General features: G+C 55.3%; 4 protein-coding genes across 4 annotated transcripts; 3 read left to right on the top strand and 1 right to left on the bottom strand.

Moving 5' to 3' along the window:
- Nucleotides 1-2,784: 2,784 nt before the first annotated feature.
- Nucleotides 2,785-3,908, bottom strand: C8A04DRAFT_14560 (peroxisomal membrane anchor protein conserved region-domain-containing protein; the record flags this gene model as incomplete). Its single annotated transcript, XM_062778149.1, has 2 exons — nt 2,785-3,579; nt 3,639-3,908. 2 exons carry the CDS (start codon nt 3,906-3,908, stop codon nt 2,785-2,787), a joined length of 1,065 nt encoding a protein of 354 aa, XP_062634263.1.
- A 1,714-nt stretch (nt 3,909-5,622) lies between these two features.
- On the top strand, nt 5,623-7,264 carry C8A04DRAFT_39523 (PAPA-1-like conserved region-domain-containing protein; the record flags this gene model as incomplete). Its single annotated transcript, XM_062784621.1, has 3 exons — nt 5,623-6,682; nt 6,752-6,858; nt 6,950-7,264. 3 exons carry the CDS (start codon nt 5,623-5,625, stop codon nt 7,262-7,264), a joined length of 1,482 nt encoding a protein of 493 aa, XP_062634262.1.
- Nucleotides 7,265-10,041: 2,777 nt separating this feature from the next.
- Nucleotides 10,042-14,196, top strand: C8A04DRAFT_14544 (uncharacterized protein; the record flags this gene model as incomplete). The annotated part of the gene is made up of 8 exons (XM_062778141.1): nt 10,042-10,860; nt 10,954-11,232; nt 11,419-12,333; nt 12,388-12,538; nt 12,635-13,421; nt 13,447-13,522; nt 13,645-13,944; nt 13,993-14,196. 8 exons carry the CDS (start codon nt 10,042-10,044, stop codon nt 14,194-14,196), a joined length of 3,531 nt encoding a protein of 1,176 aa, XP_062634261.1.
- A 2,867-nt stretch (nt 14,197-17,063) lies between these two features.
- Nucleotides 17,064-18,234, top strand: C8A04DRAFT_31550 (glyceraldehyde-3-phosphate dehydrogenase; the record flags this gene model as incomplete). The annotated part of the gene is made up of 3 exons (XM_062781789.1): nt 17,064-17,189; nt 17,276-17,960; nt 18,032-18,234. The coding sequence occupies 3 exons, from the start codon at nt 17,064-17,066 to the stop codon at nt 18,232-18,234; spliced, it is 1,014 nt and encodes a 337-aa protein (XP_062634260.1).
- Nucleotides 18,235-18,354: the final 120 nt, after the last annotated feature.

The following is an 18,354-nucleotide window of genomic DNA, read 5'->3' as shown; positions in this document are numbered from 1 at the left end:
AAGCTCGGCCTACGTCGACCTTGACCTGCTTCCTCAGGGTGCAGCAAGCGTTAGTGATCTGCGCATTGACTCGCGCCTTGCACATGCAACCAGCAAACACCGCGCAGCCTCACATGCTTGGCCCGGTGGCCCGTTGTTGTGTCTTCACCACAACACCCAATACAGGACGTGCGCGAGTGGAGTTGTGCTCTGCGTAAGGGTCCTGACTGTCTTCCGCCCGGGATGCTGCAGGAAGGGTGATGAAGCGGCCCGTGTGTTTTATTTCTGCCCCGTTAAGACGGGGAGGACTCGGCAATTGCGGAATGGGATGAACGGACAAGGAGAACCCAGAAAAGACTCGGGATTGAGAGCTAGACTTCCAGAAATCGAGGATTGGGAGGAGAGAGAAAAAAAGGCTTCTTAGGCCAACAAAAGGGAAGGAAGGAGCCGGGGGAGAAGCGGTGGCAAAGGTGCCTAGCCAAAAACAGTTTGACGGAAAGAAGGTGTCTCCAGCGGGACAGGTGACTTACCGGGTTCGATTCGCCTGAGGCCCTGGCCGTCGCCGGCCTGCGAGCTCGGACTGCAGGTGATGCCCTGGTCCTCGTTCGGCCGAATTGAGCGAGCGCCGAAAAAGTTATGCTCAAGGTTGTGCGGGTGATTCTCGTCGCCACTGTCGTCCTGGTCGTCCTTGTTGAGTTTGTTGACTCCAACTTCGTTCTCCCTCCTCGTGCTCTCTTCATCACGTTCCGTACCCATTGACACAGAAAGGAACCACGAAAGGGTCGGGGATCGGCACAATGTCACCGTCTGCTGGGGGCGTCCCCGATGAGATCAGCGGCCGGCTGTGATGGGCGTGCAACCCCTCAACCGACCCTCAACCGCCGACCACCTTCAGCTTCTTGCGTTTTTACTGCGCTCGGATTGGCCTGTTCAGGGACTCAAAGTCTGGGGAATGGACGGCAGGATCCGACGCCACTTGGCTGCGCTTCCAGGTTCCCAGCCGAGCCAGTCGTGCCTTGTAACGGCCCTGTCAATTTTTCGGACCGGCTGGCTTTTCCTCCCCCAAGAGGCTTGTTCTGTTTCCGTTTGTTCCCCGCTCCCCGTTTATTGTTGAGTGGTTTTTACTTCACTATCGTTCGTTATCTGGGTTTGTGTACCGACAACTCAGAGCGTCTTGACCAATAAACCGAGAGAAAAATATGTTGTGAATGTTCAAATATCGGACGAGTTGCATTGACGTGAGAGTGAAAAAATGAAAATGGCGATGGCGGGTAGGTGGTCACCCACTTGACGGTGGAGTGGAGATGCCGCCTGGCAGTTCTTGACTTCTGCAGCGACTTGCAGTTCAAGGTTTGGCTCTGCGGGGCCGTTCCCGTTCTGGGCGATCGTGTGACTGGGGTTGGAGGTTCTTGGCGTTGCACGCGATCCCCTCCCTGAGTCTCTGAACTATTGTCTCCAACACCACCAATCAATTTGCCTTCACATGACACCCCCTAAACTGCGCAGCGGTTTGTCTTGAGCGCCCTCATTCGGGCTTGTCGAAGTCCTGGGGTGAATGCGGTGTTTTACTATGCTGTCTATTTCCGTTCAAGTGGCAACACTAGAAACATTGGAAGTCGATTGGGGGTCTCATCTTTGATTCTCTGTCTCGGCACTCAGGCCGGGCTGACAACAAGGTTTGGAGAAAACGATCGAGGATTTGTCTAAGAAAGGCCTAGCCCATGTGGGGTAATTCTGCAATCCCACCACATCTGCTTCCTTGTTTGGCGCTCCTGCGACTTGAGCTTCGGAACCTCCACTCTCCAAAAGACCTAGCAAGTGAGCTTTGAGGTGTTGAGAATCGAAACTTAATGATATGCGGTGAGCGGATCAGTGGTGGGGGTACATGGAAGATGGCGGGATATAATGGGATATAATATGAGTGGTCCAAGCTGACCGCACAGTCCGGTGGAAGTAATATCGAAACCCGCCGGAGACCCTGTACGACAAGAGCCGCAACGGGAGAGGTACGTGCGAAAGAGGCCGAGTTCGCGGCTAGGTCGTCATCCACAATGTTGCACAGACGTCCTGACCGGTACGTATGCCCGCTGAGATGAAAAACAACAACAAAAAACAAAATCCAATTGAAACAACATCACCATTCCTACTACACAGGGGTGATGCTAGGAATCTTGTGTCTCCCGAGTTGGCTCCCAACTACCGCCAACAACAAGCTGACTTCGGTCATTCGCACATATTACCTCAGAGCTTTGTTTTTGTGGTCGTCCATGACCCGGGAATACTTCCCAGCTAATTAGAACCTCCTGCAAGGCATGTCTCTGTCTCACCACCGTGGCATTGGCTAGTTACCATTCGAGCCATTGTCGACTTACAACTGAGATCCAATGACCATATTTTCGCGCATACGGAATACATATGACCCAATGCAGTATCTGAGACATACCTACTGAAAGCCGACGTCTAACCGCCCGCGTCGCGCAGATTCCGATGCATGAGTACCGTACTGCTCCACCAGAGAAGTATTGCCAGTTACGGCAGGTGGGCAGATCCAGTTTGCCGGACGGCTCGCGGGGCAGCGCAGCGGCTTCCTTCCGCCAGCAGGGTCGGTAGGGGAACAGACCAGATCGCATTGCGGGTCAGATGCAAAGAACGGGCCTCCAACTCGCGATCCGGGGCTCACAGATACGCACAGATGGGGTAAATGTTATGGGCATAATCCGTCATTTAAATTAGAACCCTGTAACCCAACCCTCGCGTGATTACGCCTTCTCAAGTCGAATCATCAAGAATAATAAACAACCATCGTCATCCTCCTTGTCTCACTGTACTAGTCGGGAAACTCCTCGTGCTCAACAACACGCCCTTCACCCGCCTGATATTCTCCTTCGCCTTGCGAATTTCATCTTCCGGCTCATTGCGGCTTGCCGCGCCGTAGAGCGAATATCCGCCCGAAAAATCGGTCGCCGCCGCCGCCGCACTGAGCTTCTCCACATCCTGCTGTAGCACATCCATCACCGTGTGTACGTCGCCCAGCGTCTCAGTCTGGTCGGTCAGCGTCTCGTTGAAGTTCTTGAGTGTCGCCGTGAGCCGAATGAGGCGGGCGGTTTGGTAGGCAGTCGGGTTGGTTTCTTTGTTAGTTTCCGGATTCGAGGCCGGTGTTGGTTGAGACTGGAGTTGGGGAGAGGTTTGCACGCCGATATCACGGTGGAAGAGTTCGGTCGGGTCGTCGCAGCTGCTAGCTGTGTCGTCATCGCCGGTGGCATGTGCAGGGAGCGTCTTGAGGTCTTTGGGCTTGGGTGGCGGGATCTCGGAGACGACGGTCTCGAGTTTGGAGACGAGCTTGGCGACGTCGTCGTTGGCTTTGTTGTGGAGAGAGATGCGGGCCTCGGTAAGGGTGTTGACCATCGGTTCGACGATGAACTTGCTCGCGCCGTAGACGACGGTGGACAGACCACCGAAAGCGTAGAGAGTGTTGAGGAACCCATTGACAGTCACCAACGGTGGCGGACGCGTCGGTTTGGTGAGGAACTCGGGGTATGTTACGATGGGCGGTCGGTCTTCTTTCTTTGCGAGTGGTGGTTCTATCCTCTCCGCCTCATCCTGAATACCGGGCACGGTAAGTTAGGTGCACAACGGGCACACAAAACAAACAGACATACCGAGGCCTGTGTTTCTGTCTCTAGCCGCCCATCTTGGGCCTCCCCGCTTAACAACTCATCAATGTCGCTGCTTGATAACCCCTTGCTCTGGAGAAATTCGACTTTGCGCTCTCTTGTCGTGTCTTGCACCTTGGTATCCTGTAAAAACTTCCTCGCCTGCGCGAGCTTCTCTTCGCGCGACACGCTCGCCTCGGGTACAGACTCGGTGGTGGTTTCGTTCGGCGTCGCAACAAGGCGCTGCTGCTCGCTTGGTTTCCCGTTATCATCCATTTTTGGGATTGTGTTGACGCGACCAGAATACAATATTAAACGATAAGTAATGAAAATGGTAGAGGATGGGAGTTGGATTGCGAAAGGTTCGATGATGGAGTGTTTGCGATGGAACTCGGGACTTGTGACGGGGCGGCTTTGGCGATTGCCGAGGCACCGACTTGCCAGCCGGCAACCAGGGCATTCCTGGCCCAAGCCACTCAGCAGAGGGTGCCCCACTAAACCCAGCTGAGAGATGTTCACAGCGCGAGGCAAGTCCACCACCAATACGGTCTTTGTGAAGTGAGATTCAACAAATCTGATTTATTTTTATCCACCACGTATCAGAATTACATCCTGATTCTACATCAAACCGAGCCACTAGACTCTGATTTGATACGCTTTATTACTTCATCAAAAACCATCTGTGATCGCTCACTCGTCCGGCCCTAAACCCTTGACACCCTGGCCCCGGTGGTCGCATCTCACTGTCATCATCGCGACTCTTGAAATCCATCGCGGTGGTCGCAGCGCCTCAGGTTAGCCTTTATCTCATTGGTCTTACTTGGTTGATTTTTGGGACAGCCTTCTCTCTGATACTAACTCCTAGCCTACCACGTCGCACAGATCGACCATTCCCACTACCACAGCACACAGGCGACCAAAAGCGGTATCGTCCATGGTGTTGTGGGAGCTGAACATCTCCTGGAAATCAATTCCCATTCCACAAAGTGTGAGTTTGTTTTATGCAATTTGAATCCTTGTATCTCAAACCAGTGCAATGGCGAAAATGGAGTTGCGTGGTTCGGCGCTGGGTTTGTGGTGATATGTATGGTGCGATGCGAGAAGAAGCATGGTGTTGCGTCGCGGTGGAGGGATGTCAGGAGACATGTCGCAGGCCGCGCGAGGTCATCGAATGTTAAACCCAACGTGTGATGCGGCGAGCGACCTGCATTTCTGCAATCGGCACCCCCCAATTCGGACACGATCAATGGTTTGTGAAACCTGGCTGGTCACCGATCTCAACCTCTGGCATACAACCTCAGCCTTTCGGCAACCAACATCAGCCGCCAACAACCAACAGCCAGCAGTCCGCAGCAAACGCAAAGAAAGTTTAGTGGGCTTTGTTCTCGGCAACTACCCACGAGTCTAGCAGCCATCAACGCGCAATCGTGGGGGCCGAGATTTGGGAATTGAGGTTGTCAACACCAACGACACCCGTGCATCCGGTTCGGATTGCAAAGCTGCGGAATCCGGAAAGCGAGTGTCGCTGCGGTTGACGCGGTACGGTTGCGGTGCAGATTCGCGCTTGGCTAGGTTGGATGCGGGCAGGCACACCACACGCCAGAAACACACGTAACGGCTTGTTCGATCATCCCCCCTGTGGCTTCCCGCCATTGGCACGCGTGCCACTCGGTTGATTGAGAGACCCTCTCGCCGCGGCAAGCTTATTCGGACGACATCCAATTCCTGGCACCGAGTACCACCACGGCCGCCCAGGATCTCCCCCACATCAGCTTTTCAACATTGGGGGGAGGAACGAACGCACCTACCCAGCCTCTCTCTCGCATGCGCTCACCTCCAACTCCCGTCTGCAACCACAACATCCATCCACCATCCATCATCCATCATCAACCCCATCATCAATCTCGTCATCATCCCTAACTTTCAGCGCCCCCTCCCCCTTTCACACACTTGCTATTTCAGAATCAAGAATTGAAGTCTATCACCCAAGATGTCTTCGCGGCCGCGTCGTTCGGCCGCCCAGCGCGCCAATGTAGCAATCACTGACTTGGCCGATACAGAACGGCAACTCGACCGGGGGTACACGCCCATGTCATCATCGCGTAGCTCACGGCGTTCCGGCAACGGCCTCGCCTCGGTCAGCAGCGGCGACAGCAGAGACCAGCAGCACATGCATCTGACGGTCAAAATGCCTTCGAGCAAACTACGGCAGGCCACGACTGCCAGCCATGAGAGCAGCGGCAAGCGCAAGGCGCTTACTAGTGCTGCTGTCAGTTCTTCTTCTGGCGGTGGCGGGAGCAAGAGGACCAGGGGTGGGAAGAAGAATTATGTGATTGAGAGCAGCGAGGATGAGGAGGAAGAGGAGGAGGGCGATGAGGATGACGATGACGACGATGAGGAGGAGGACGATGAAGATGAGGAGGAGGAGGAGGAGGCGGAGGTATCCGAGATTGAGGTTGTGCCAAAGACCTTTGGCAAGCCTACTGCGCGCAAGGTGGCTGCGGTGGATGACGAAGACGATGAGCAGATGGAGGATGTGGGAGATGACGATGCCGAGGGCGAGGATGACGGCGATGAGATGGACGTCGATGCCGAAGGTGAGGACGATGAGGGCGAGGACGCCGACGGGGACATCGATATGGATACCCCCGCGCTCCGCCCGCCCGCAATCAAGGTCACCAAGCCCCCTAAGAACGCGTCCACGCCCAGCAAGTCAAAACCCGTCGCTGCAAAGCCGCTTGCCGGCGACGACGACGATGATGACGACGATGAGGAGCTCAGTGAACTCGAGAGTGAGCCTGAGGACGTCACTGTGGAAGTTGCCAACAATGATGATGAAGACGCGGAGGGTGAGGACGATGATGAGGACGTCGATGCTGAGGGTGAGGAAGAGATTGAGGTAGCGGACGAGGATGCCGAGGGCGAGGATGACGCAGAGCTCCTGAGTGAGGACGGCAGTCGCGCCGGCACGCCGGATCTGTCTAAGTTGACAGCACGCCAACGGGCGAAGCTGGGGGATGTCTCGCACGAGTACATGAAGCTCTCCGATGGTAAGACTGCCCCTCATCCTTTTTATTATAGGGACAGGGGCGACGACTAATCAGTTGATATGTGCATAGAGGTGCAAGCCAAGAAAGTTTTCACCGCTGAGGAGCTATCCATGCGCCGTGCAGAGATGGCCCGTCGCAGACGCAACCTCAGCGAGAAGCGCAACGAGGAGGTTAAGGTACGTTTGTTTTTTTCCCTCTCCTCTATCCAATACGCTCTACTTCTTCACTCTCATCACAACGCTAACGTCGCCATTTTTCTTCCTTTAGATGGAAACTATCAACAAACTCCTCAAAAAACAAGCACCCAAGACCACACGCAAGAATGCGGCTTTGCTCGCTGCCGGCGATGAGACACCGGACGGCGAGGGTGGGACAGGCCATCAGCGCGCTGACCCCATGTTTGTGCGGTGGGTCAGTTCGTCCAAGGTTGGTGCCGATGGCGTCAAGTCTGCGGGTGGGAGCCGCGTGGGCGTGCCGGAGGAGTTGTTGAGTGGCCCGGCTGGGCGTGTGTTTTTGTCTTCTGCTGGCTCGTCGGGTAAAGGGGTTGGGGGAAGTGGGAAGATGGTGGAGGAGGTCCCTTGAGTTTTTTTTACTCTTCGTTTAGTTATGTATTGTTTAGTCCGTGAGATCATGGGTTGGGCGGAAAGCTAGAACTAAAAATGTGGTTTTTTTCAACTTGGCAGTGTTTTATCGGGCACGTAGATGAAGGATGCAGGAAAATACTGAGCGTTTCGGGATGGGAGAACAGGTATCATTGGGCTTGATAACAATACAATGGCCAAATACGCTGTTAGATCCATCGCATCTCATTGTCTTATCCTGTGGTTGCATTTTTTAGGATGTTGTGCATTGTGTGTTGGCGCTTGTTTAGAATTGTTGATATCAGGGGTATTTATTTGTTCAGCACTTGGGTTTCACGCCCAAGGTTTATAAAGTGCACCCCCACAACCACCAGACGCGAAATTGATCTATAAAAAACTAGCGACATACTTGGAGGACTCAGGGCATCTATATTTTGTAATTTGTTACCTTTATTTGGCTTGTGCGGTGGTGTTGTGCCCGAGTTCATGGAGGGTCACAGAATGGTTGGTGCTCTCAACACCAAGAACCCCCTATCACGAACCTCACCACCGATGATTCACGCCCTTCAAAGAGTGTTTCTGCCCTCCCAATGACCTAAAACACCAAATAATATCCCAAATACTGCACAGCCGCATGCTTCTCGATCAATTACGCCCATCTTTGGTCCCGTCTTGCCCTAGTTCTGGGGTTCCTGCCCTCGTGCCCTCCCACGCCCAAATTTTTGGCGGTTTTCCGTGAAAACCCTCAAAACCCGGTCCCCAACCTCCTCCTTTTTGGGCAATTGTTGCCTTACTGTGCGGGTCCTATTGTTGCAAAACCCTTCTCTATTGTCCCCTCCCACCCTTTCAGGAAAACTTCGCCTCGACCTTGACTTGACCTTTTCTTTTCCCACCAGCGGAAATCACAGCTTTGAACAATTCGTTTCTTCCAAAAATACCACCCAATTCTCGATCTTGACAAAAACTTCTAACGTTGAGTAACTCTGCGCACTTTCAGCTACCTTCTACTACACTACCCCTTTCTGCTTCTTCAACTTGAGACTAGCTGGCCCTAGTCTTTAAGTTGAGTTGAAACCATCGAAACCTTTACGACCTTTACTACCAAATTCTTCTCTTCATACCCTATCTTTCTCCTCCTTTCGTCCTTTACTTCGTCGCTCAATTTGACCGACGAACCTTTTTTCTGTTCTTCGTTTTCCGACTACATCGTCGGATACAGTGACAGCTTCAAAAAACCAAGAAACACCAAAAAAAGATTCAAAACACGAGACCGTCAAAAAAAAACATCTCGCCAATTCGCCTTCGGCTTATCGGTATTCAACAGTCTGCTCGATTTTTCACTTCGATCAGATTACCCCTGGGCCCTTTGTACCAAGTACCTTGGTCCGATATCAACAAGTACAAACAACAAACAACACTAACAAGAACAGAAAATAGAAAGTCGTCATGTCTTCTGCTACCAACTCCGTTTCGGGCGCCGGTCGCTCCAAGAAGTCGGCTGTCTCTGACGGCTACGGTGTTGAGTATCCCACTCCTGCTGGCTACCAGGCTTTTGTCGAGGGCTCCGAGGTTAGTATTCTCCCCCTCAAAGAATGCGGTTAGAGATGAATTGATGAGCTAACACAAGATTAGATGTCCATCTCCTTTGTGTTCAACCTCGATGTTGGAGAGGACGAGGGCACCTACGAGGTTGTCGAGGTCAATGACCACAACGAGAAGGCCATTGAGATTGCTGAGGAGGATCACGCCTCTGACGAGTGTTCCCTCTTTGGCGACACCAAGGATCTCGAGGAGAAAACCATTGAGATTGAGGAGGAGGACCACATTTCTGACGAGGACTCCCTCTTTGGTGACATCGTCGATCTCGAGGACACTGGCTCCTCCGAGGACGACAGCGAGATTACTGAGACTACTAAGATTGACGACCATGATGAGAAGGAGAATGACCAGAGCAGCGTCCGTGACGGTTCTGTGTCTGATGAGCACCATGGCGAGAAGAACGTCGCTGCTGCTACTACCGAGGTTTGTGATGCCCCTGTCTCAAAAAGAAAAGAAGAAAAGAAAATGTGTCTAACAAGAAACCAGGACGCCGAGGAGTCCAATGTCAAAATGACTGCCGACAAGCTGGCTTTCCCGTCTGCCGAGTCCAACGAGTCCGACACTGAGACTGCTACCAAGTCCGACACTGATACCATTGCCGAGACCGAGACGGTTGGAAATAATACCGTCCATGAGCACTCTCAGACCACCGTTGATACTACCATCAATGACGATGACAAAACCAACAACACCGCCCATGACAACACCGAGGGCACCACTGGCTTTGCCATCACAGATGCCTCCGACGATTTCAGCGGCCTCGGCAGCGATGGCACTGTCCCGACTGCCGGTTTCAACGCCGGCCTCCTCCTGGGTCCTGATCTCCAGGACGCCCTGTTCGCCGACGGCGAGGCTGTTGCTGATCCCGTCTTTTCTGGCGATGCCAATGGCGAGGTCAATGGCGTTGTCAACGGCGATGTCAACGACGATGTATTTTCCAATAACTCTAGCAACGCTGACCAGGTGATCGAGAACAATGGCACCACTGAGACCGCCACTGTCAATAATACCAACATTGACATCGCCCCTGAGGTTGGCCAAGAGCACGTGACCACCGACAACATCACCACGCCCACCCCTCCTCCGGCCATCCCCATGCGTCTCCAGACCTACCGCTTACGCGTCCCTCCCGTCTCTTACGACACTTTCGGCCGGCCCATGCCCAACACCTTGCCGCCCATGCCTGTCACTCCGCACGCCGACCTGCTGCGCGAGGAGATCAACACCCGTCACACTCAGGAGATGGACCTGTACTTTGCCTACAAGGAGGCCTACCAGGCTTGGCGCGAGTTCACTCGGGCTTCTACTGCCGCTGCTGGCGCCACCGACGCCTCGGACAACGAGGACATTGCCAAAAAGCAGCATGAACTCACCACCGCTGCCTTGGCCGCACAACAAGCCTACCACCACTACAACACCGACTTCGTCGCATTCCAAGCCGCCAACCCGGCCTCAGCGTCCATCATGGCCAACATGCACGCGGACCGCAAATGGCTGATTGAGGACCGCAAGAAAGAGGCCGAGCGCAAGGAGCTTATTGCTGATCTGAAGGGCAAAGATGCCAGTGTGAGACGCTCTGACCTGAAGCGGTTTGACGAGTGGGCTGGGTTGATGAAGGAGTCCCGGGATCGCGAGATGTGGCGCAGCCGGGTGGAGGTTATGGGACGGGCGGAGGAGATGATTTTGGGCCAGATGGCGGCTGCTAAGGCTGCAGAGGAGGCTAAAACTCAAGCTGAGGCTCAGGCTATTGCCCAGGCTAAGGCTGCTGAGGAGGCCAAGGCTGTTGAGAACGTCAAGGCTATCGTTGACGCTCAAGTCGCTAAGCAGGCTGCTGAGGAAAAAAAGGCTGGTGAAGCTGCTGCCGAGGCTGCTCAGAAAGCCGCTGAGCAATCCAACAACAACCAGTCCTTCGGCGCTACCTCCTACGACGGGGCCAACGACATGAACGACAGCTTCAAATTTGACAACAGCTTCCCGGCCATGCCCGAGTCTCAAGATGTCCAGTCCTAGAACGACTCGACCAACTTTGAGGCCAATTTTCTCGGCCAGTTTGATCCCTCCTATGCCCCGGCCCAAGGCATGCCGGGTCAGGCTGCCCTTGATTTCAATCAGGCCTTTGCTCAGCAGAACGCCGAGATGGAGGCTGGCGGCTTTCCGCAGATGGAGCTGCAGGACTGGCAGTCTGGAAAGGATAATATGTTTTCGTTTTCGGGCCAGCAGGACGGTGCTGTTGAGATGCCGGCCGAGCAGGCGGTCGAAGAGCACGTCGAGCAGCAGGCTCAACAGCAGGTTCATGAGCAGCCCTCCGAGCAGCAGTTTGAGCTGCCAGACTATGTCGACGATGAGCCTGTCGTCTTTGACGAGCAGCCGGTCTTTGACGACGAGCAGCAGAATCAGACTGACACCTTCCCCGATATGCCGTCGGTAAACCACCAGATCGCCATGCTCGAGGCGGAGAACACTATCGCACAGGCTCAATCTCAGTCTCAGATCCAGGCGCATATCCAATCCTCCGCCCAGTACCAAGCTCAAGCCCCGGGCCAAGCCAAGTATCAGCCTCGCACCACGTCTCACGGCCTGTCTCGCGCCGAGATTGACGCCCAAGTCGAAGCTCAGGCACAGGAGCTCTTCTCAGCCGACGTACAGGCCCAGATGCCCTCCATCTCCGAGGTCATCGCCAACGAAGCCAGCGCACCAGTCCCACAGCCTGCCGGATCCCCGGCCAACAACCAGGCTGCCACTCCCAGGGGTGTCACTCCATCGACCACTGTCGATGAGGCCACCGGTCGCAAGATCAAGACCCCCCGGAGCCGCAAGACTGCCAGCCCCAAGGGCAGCAAGTCCAAAGGTATCCCGATGACCATGCCCGGTCAAGCTCAGCATGAGGCTTTGTATCAGGGTCAGCAGCAACACACTGTCGACTCCTCTGTCGGCCTTCAGCAGGTCACGGCTGCGGACCCCTTCCTCTCGTCCGGCACCACGCAGCAGCTGCCGAACAATGGCCAGGGCGTGTTTAGTCTGTCTGTTCCGCCGTCGCTTCAGCAGATGACGGAGGAGTTTTACAGCAGCAACGGCAATGGCACTGGCGCTCAACAGCCTACCCCAGCTCAGTCTCAGATGGCGGCCACTCCCAAGTCCCACGCCACAGCTGAAGAGTCGTACGGCGAGCTCTCCATCTTCATGGCTAAGACTCCCGCACAGTCGGCGGTTCCTTCCTCGGGCACTCCGGCTCACAATTCGACTCCCAACAACGTCGCTCAGAACTCGGCCCATCACGTGGCCAACAACAACATAGCTTCCGGAGCTGCTCCCTCGTCAAGCAACAAGCGCAAGAAGCCGGCCACTCCTACTCAGGGCATGGACACTCCGACCAAGCGTCGTCAGGGCACTGATCAGCACGGCGCTGTTGTCTCGATTCCCCAGGACGCTCAGGCTGAGGCTTCTGCTTCGTCGTCTGCTTCTGCTTCCGCTGTTGGCACTCCCGCTGGCGGCCAGTATGGTGCTGGTTCCATCCCCATGGCTCAGACCTTCTCCCATCAGACTACTGCGTCTGTTGTCACCACTACCCCCGCTGCGGTTACTACCCCGGAGAACGCCCATCACAACAACGGCACCGGCTCCGGCAGGATCCCGATCGATCCCGCTCTATGCTCCAACGTCTCCCCGCCCTCGCCCAGTCGCGGTCATGGCAGCCACGGCAGCCACGGTAGCCACCAGAGCCACCGCAGCAATGGCAGCAACGGCAACGTTAACAACGGCGGCATCCCCAGAGACATGCCCTTCGTGACAGCCATCAAAGCCGGCGTGCGCGCCGCCATCGCCCAGCTCATAACCGAGTCCAACCAAGACGCCACCATCCTCGGCCAGGTCCTCCTCGACGGTCCCCTGCCCGACTTCAACGTCGACCGCAACCTGCACCAGGCCATGACCAACGCCACCAAGCAGTGCATCCAGGGTGTGCACGACACCGTCCGCCCGACAGCTCACCAGCAGGCGTACTTGGGCGGTGCGTTTCGCATGCTGCGCGCTGTGTTCGCGGAGATGGATAAGAGCGGGTCGGTTTGGGGGTGCCCTTTGCTGGATGGTCCGTTGGCGGCTGAGGAGTCGGTGGCGGTGAGGAAGGCGATGGGGAATGTGTATAGACGGATTATGGATGAGTATCGCGAGCCAACGAGCTTTGAGGAGGACGGTCAGGCTCATGCTCGCAATATCAGCCAGAACAGCATGGCCTCTTCTCATCATTACCACCACCAGCAGCAGTTGCAGCAGCAGGTTCACGCCCGCGACATGAGCCATCACAGCCATCACAGCCAGCACAGTATGGCTTCTCATCCGTCCAACTCTGGCAGCCCGCATCTTCAGGCCCAGCAGAACTCTCAGTTCGCCAACAACGGTTATGGCAACGCCACTCCGGTTCACAGTCGCAACAGTAGCGGCAATAGCCACAAGAGCAACAAGAGCTCGGCCTCGTCCTCGCATATGCTACCATTCCCGGAACTGCCGGCTGATATCGCCGGCATGTATCAGATCCCCGGCCAGGCGCAGGACTCCCAGGCTCAGTATGCTGCGATGCAAGCTGCGCAGGCTCACCACCAGGCTCAGCAGCAGGCTATGTACCATGCTCAACAGCAGCACCATCACATGGCCCACGGCACTCATGGTTTGAACGACGCTGCTCAGATGTACGCCCCCCAGCAGATGCAGCCCTCCGCAGAAGTCCAGGAGCTCCGCGCGCAACTCCATCAAATGCAGCAGCTTCAGCAACAGATGCTTCAGCAGCAGGCCCTTCAGCAGCAACAGGCTCAACAGGCTCAACAGGCTCAACAGACTCAACAGCCGCAACCCAAGAAAGCTCGCAAGCCCGCCGCACCGCGCAAGTCCCGCGCCCGCAAGGCCTCCACCGCCCCATCCACCAACAGCGGTGCTCGCACTCCTCCCGGTCCCGGCGAAGCGGGCACCCCCGACAACATGGCCAGCAGCACCCCCATCCTCACGAGCAACGGCCAATGCATCCCGCGTATCTACTACGCTTTCGCCGACGGCACCTTCTACATGCACCTAACCAACCAAGGCGGCACCAGCGTTAGCGTCCCAACCCCCGAGAACGACCCGGGTCTGCGGATCGGTGAGGATACACATCACAGGATGGGACGAGGCACCGAGGCGGCGGAGACGGCGCTGGGTCAGTTTATTCAGGCTGCTAAGGCGGTTGGCATTGAGGAGAGTCCGGCGCAGTTTGTTTGGAGGATGTGGAGGGGGGTGGAGGGGAATGTGGAGGATTTGAGGGGGATGGTTGAGAGGTTGGAGCGGGAGGAGATGGAGCAGGGTATTTAAGGGTAGAGGGTTTGCTTCATTTCGAGTTTGATGATTCGTTTTAAGGTTTCAGTTTGACGGAAGGAGGGTTATTGAGTTATGGAGGTACAATTGTGGGAAGGTCAGGGTAGGAGTCGTTAGAGAGAGACGATGCTAGAATAAGGGTTTGAGGATTGGTTGAATGCTTCTCGAGTTAATAATGCCTTTCGAGTTGATTGATACACACGGAAATGATTTGGTGATGCGGAGCAGGAGGACTTGCAGGCCAGATGCAGGCCACAAAATAGCTAGATACTTTGCTACTCTATAGTCTATAGTGTAAACTACACAGGACAATAACTGTTTTAATCATGTACGACACTGGTCGCGATGCATGATATGACTCGAGTGTTTTCAAGGCTTAAGCCGGACCACAACAACCGTTTAAAGAATTGAGCAGGACACGAGGGGTGGAACTCATGATTTGAGGGAAATGGTAAAGTCAACGAATCTGCGTAGCGCCGGTGAGATACAAGACAAAAGAAACAGCGAATGAACAAAGAAAGATAGAAAGTATCTCAAACCCGTTCAACAAGACATTTGCAAACGGGGTGTAAAAACAATGATTCAACAACCCCCAACTTCTCAACCTCGCAACTCGACAGCTCGCCCATTCGTCGGGCGCGAACATATTCTCCCGAGACAATTGGTCGTATATCCCCGGGATTGGAAGATCGGCTCCTTGGCCCTGCACCGGGGACTTCCACTCGGTGCGCCATTATTCTTGGCTTATCTGTCGCGCAATCCATGCTGGATTCGACCCTGGATGGCCTCATCGCTGTCGCCCACGCTGTGGTACTCGTATCTCGAGAGTTGCGGTGTTGAGATGAGGTGTTGTTGTTTTGGTTGACTAAGCCGTTCAGCAGGGCCCACATAAGCTTTTTTTTTCGGTTGGGATTTCGCAGTGGGGCAGGGGTCGATGACTGGCTTGCTTCTAACCTCCATGACGTCGGCTCTGTGAGAAAGAAACATCGTGACTCGTTCTCGGCAGTAATACTAAACCTATTCCTGATATTCACTCCCTCCATGAGCCACCCAGGAGGCGTTTGTCACATTCCCATCATGCACACCATCATGTGTGATGCGGCGAGAAATGGCTCAACCCAAATCCAACAGATGCTTGCAAGGGACAAGGGCAAAAACGCCAAGTCCGTCGCGGGGCAGAGAAGATCGAGGGGCCAAAGGCTTGGCAGGCACAGTTCTTTTACTCTTTTCCTTTTCCGTCCTTGCGACCTCAGCTTCCGAGCGACGACGGGTCATCTCGACAAACCGTTCAAGTCAGCCTACCTGTCCAACACGTGCAATGACGCCTCGAGTTGGTTCGAATGACTGATCTCAAACGGGTGGTGTGACAGTTGGGAACTTTTGTCCCGGCCCGATACGGCGGATCCAACGGCACTTAAATGAACACTCAGCCATCCGGTGCTCCGGACGTGTCGAAAACACCGAATCGAGTCTTTGTGTGTGTTTGAACTGACGCTACATCACGACACAGAGCACAAGTCTTAATGCTCAATGCTTTCCCTAAAGAGCTTCCCGTTTCGGCTTCACATATCGGCGGGTCACGGAACTGTCGACGGCAGTCGATGGGTCCTAGGCCGAGATTGCCGTGGTTATGGCCCAGTTTTAGCCGTGCCCGTCCGTTTCCTGCCGGGCCTCTCTCCAGTATGTTTTCGTGGCTCTGAGCACGGGTCTCGAAGTCTGCAGTACCGGCGTTAAGTGACTACATTCGTGTGTGTGTCCCCTGATAATCGTTAATTGCCTCGCCGCCGTATGGGTTTGTGGTGCGGCGATTTGTGAGATGCGCGATTTCAACATCGCCCCAACCAAACACCTCCGGCTTCCCTTCCAAGACAAGGCCAAGGCTAGATGGGAAAAAGAAGGGCGCCTAGCACCCTAGATTAAACGGACCGGGACATCGGACGTCAGCCCGCGGCGTGACCGCGAGCCCACTCATCTTCCTGACTGGCACGATCGGGGCTCGCTAAAGCGGTTCGACCGGCCGGCGAGTTGCCCGGTGACGGAGGGAGGACCGCCTCAGTTGTGGCAAAAGAGTCCGCGCTGACGGCGAGCAAAGAAAGAACGAGAGCTATGGAAATACCTCAACCGCTGTTGGTGGGTTGCTTAGTCCGCCCATTCCTCGGAACCGCAAAAAGCCATCTCACAGCCCGCAGTGGTAGTGGGGGTATCCCGAAACACACGATTGCGGAATGTCCCTCACTAGCAGCTGGGGACGAAGGTGAAGGGGGAGAAGCTGTGCCCAGGTTGCCCCACCTTCGGCGCAATCTGTGATGCAAGCAATTGGAAGGGAAACCAACGGAAACCACCCCACCTTGACGAGGGGCTCAACCATTTTTATTGTTCGCTCCTGCCACCATAACACGCCAGCGCCCTTCCACTCCTTCCATTCCCCATCCCGCGTTTGACTCAAACCATCAGAAAATTTTCGTGGACAGCCTGCCCCTTCCTGATAACACCTAGACACCTAGTCAACCAAACAATTCACCACACCGTTTCAGGTAAGCACCTCTTTGGCCCTGTTTGCGCGTCTTGGGAGCTTCCCCCACGGACCCCGCACCGCCTCGTCGCGCCTGTATCGGACCTGCGCGACCAGCACCAGAATCCCACAGCTCAGCTGTGCGTTGACCGGTCCCGGACCGCCCGCTGCTGCGGCCCGGACCATTTTAGAAAAACCCTTTTCCCACCCTCCACTGTCATCCAGTTTGGCTTTTCCTCTTGCCATCCTCCTTTTGAGCTTCGCGATCCCTCGTTTACCCCGCCGCTCGAGCTACCCCTCCAAGAAACTTTTTTCAGCTCAACAACTTACCAACTTCGCGACCACAGACAGGATGGCTATCAAGGTCGGTATCAACGGTTTTGGCCGTATCGGCCGTATCGTTTTCCGCAACGCTGTCGAGCATCCCGATGTCGAGATCGTTGCTGTCAACGACCCCTTTATTGAGCCCAAGTACGCTGTAAGTTTTAGCCCATATCTATAGCCTTCTCCGATGGGGGCAAACGGTATGAAACAAGATCAGAACTGACGGTGGGCGGTCGATAGGAGTACATGCTCAAGTATGACTCGACCCACGGCGTCTTCAACGGCACCATTGCCGTCGACGGCAGTGACCTCGTTGTCAACGGCAAGAAGGTCAAGTTCTACACTGAGCGCGACCCCGCTGCCATCCCCTGGAAGGAGACTGGCGCCGAGTACATTGTTGAGTCGACCGGTGTGTTCACCACCACCGAGAAGGCCAGCGCCCATCTTAAGGGTGGCGCCAAGCGCGTCATCATCTCGGCCCCCTCGGCCGATGCCCCCATGTACGTGATGGGTGTCAACGAGAAGACCTACGACGGCAAGGCCTCGGTCATCTCCAACGCCTCGTGCACCACCAACTGTCTCGCTCCTCTCGCCAAGGTCATCAACGACAAGTTCGGTATTGTCGAGGGTCTCATGACCACCGTCCACTCGTACACCGCCACCCAGAAGACCGTCGATGGTCCCTCCGGCAAGGACTGGCGCGGTGGCCGTGGCGCTGCCCAGAACATCATCCCCAGCAGCACCGGTGCCGCCAAGGCCGTCGGCAAGGTCATCCCTGAGCTTAACGGCAAGCTCACCGGCATGTCCTTCCGTGTCCCCACCTCTAACGTCTCCGTCGTCGACCTTACTGCCCGCCTTCGTGACGAGGCGACCTACGACGAGATCAAGGCCGCCCTCAAGGAGGCCTCCGAGGGTCCCCTCAAGGGTGAGTTTCCCCTCGTTTCATAAACTGACTTGGTTGATCCGAGCAAATTTCACGCTAACACACCCTCCCAGGCATTCTCGGCTACACCGAGGACGAGATCGTCTCCAGCGATCTCAACGGCAACCCCAACTCCTCCATCTTCGACGCCAAGGCCGGTATCTCGCTCAACAAGAACTTTGTCAAGCTTGTCAGCTGGTACGATAACGAGTGGGGCTACTCCCGCCGTGTCCTGGACCTCCTGGCCTACGTCGCCAAGGCCGATGGCAGCAACTAGATCCTAGTTTGCCGCTCTCAGCTGTAGCGGGAGGGTTGGGAATAAAATGAAACCACCCTACCCGTTTCCTGATAGACATGCTCGGCCTTGGAAAAGGGAGGTATGTGCGATTAGGTAGCT

The sequence above is a fragment of the Dichotomopilus funicola genome (genome assembly GCF_033296635.1).
Source record: "Dichotomopilus funicola strain CBS 141.50 unplaced genomic scaffold C8A04scaffold_68, whole genome shotgun sequence".
In the NCBI taxonomy this organism is placed as follows: domain Eukaryota; kingdom Fungi; phylum Ascomycota; class Sordariomycetes; order Sordariales; family Chaetomiaceae; genus Dichotomopilus; species Dichotomopilus funicola.
The sequence above is the reverse complement of the archived record's forward strand: the minus strand, read 5'-3'. Positions and strand labels throughout refer to the sequence as shown.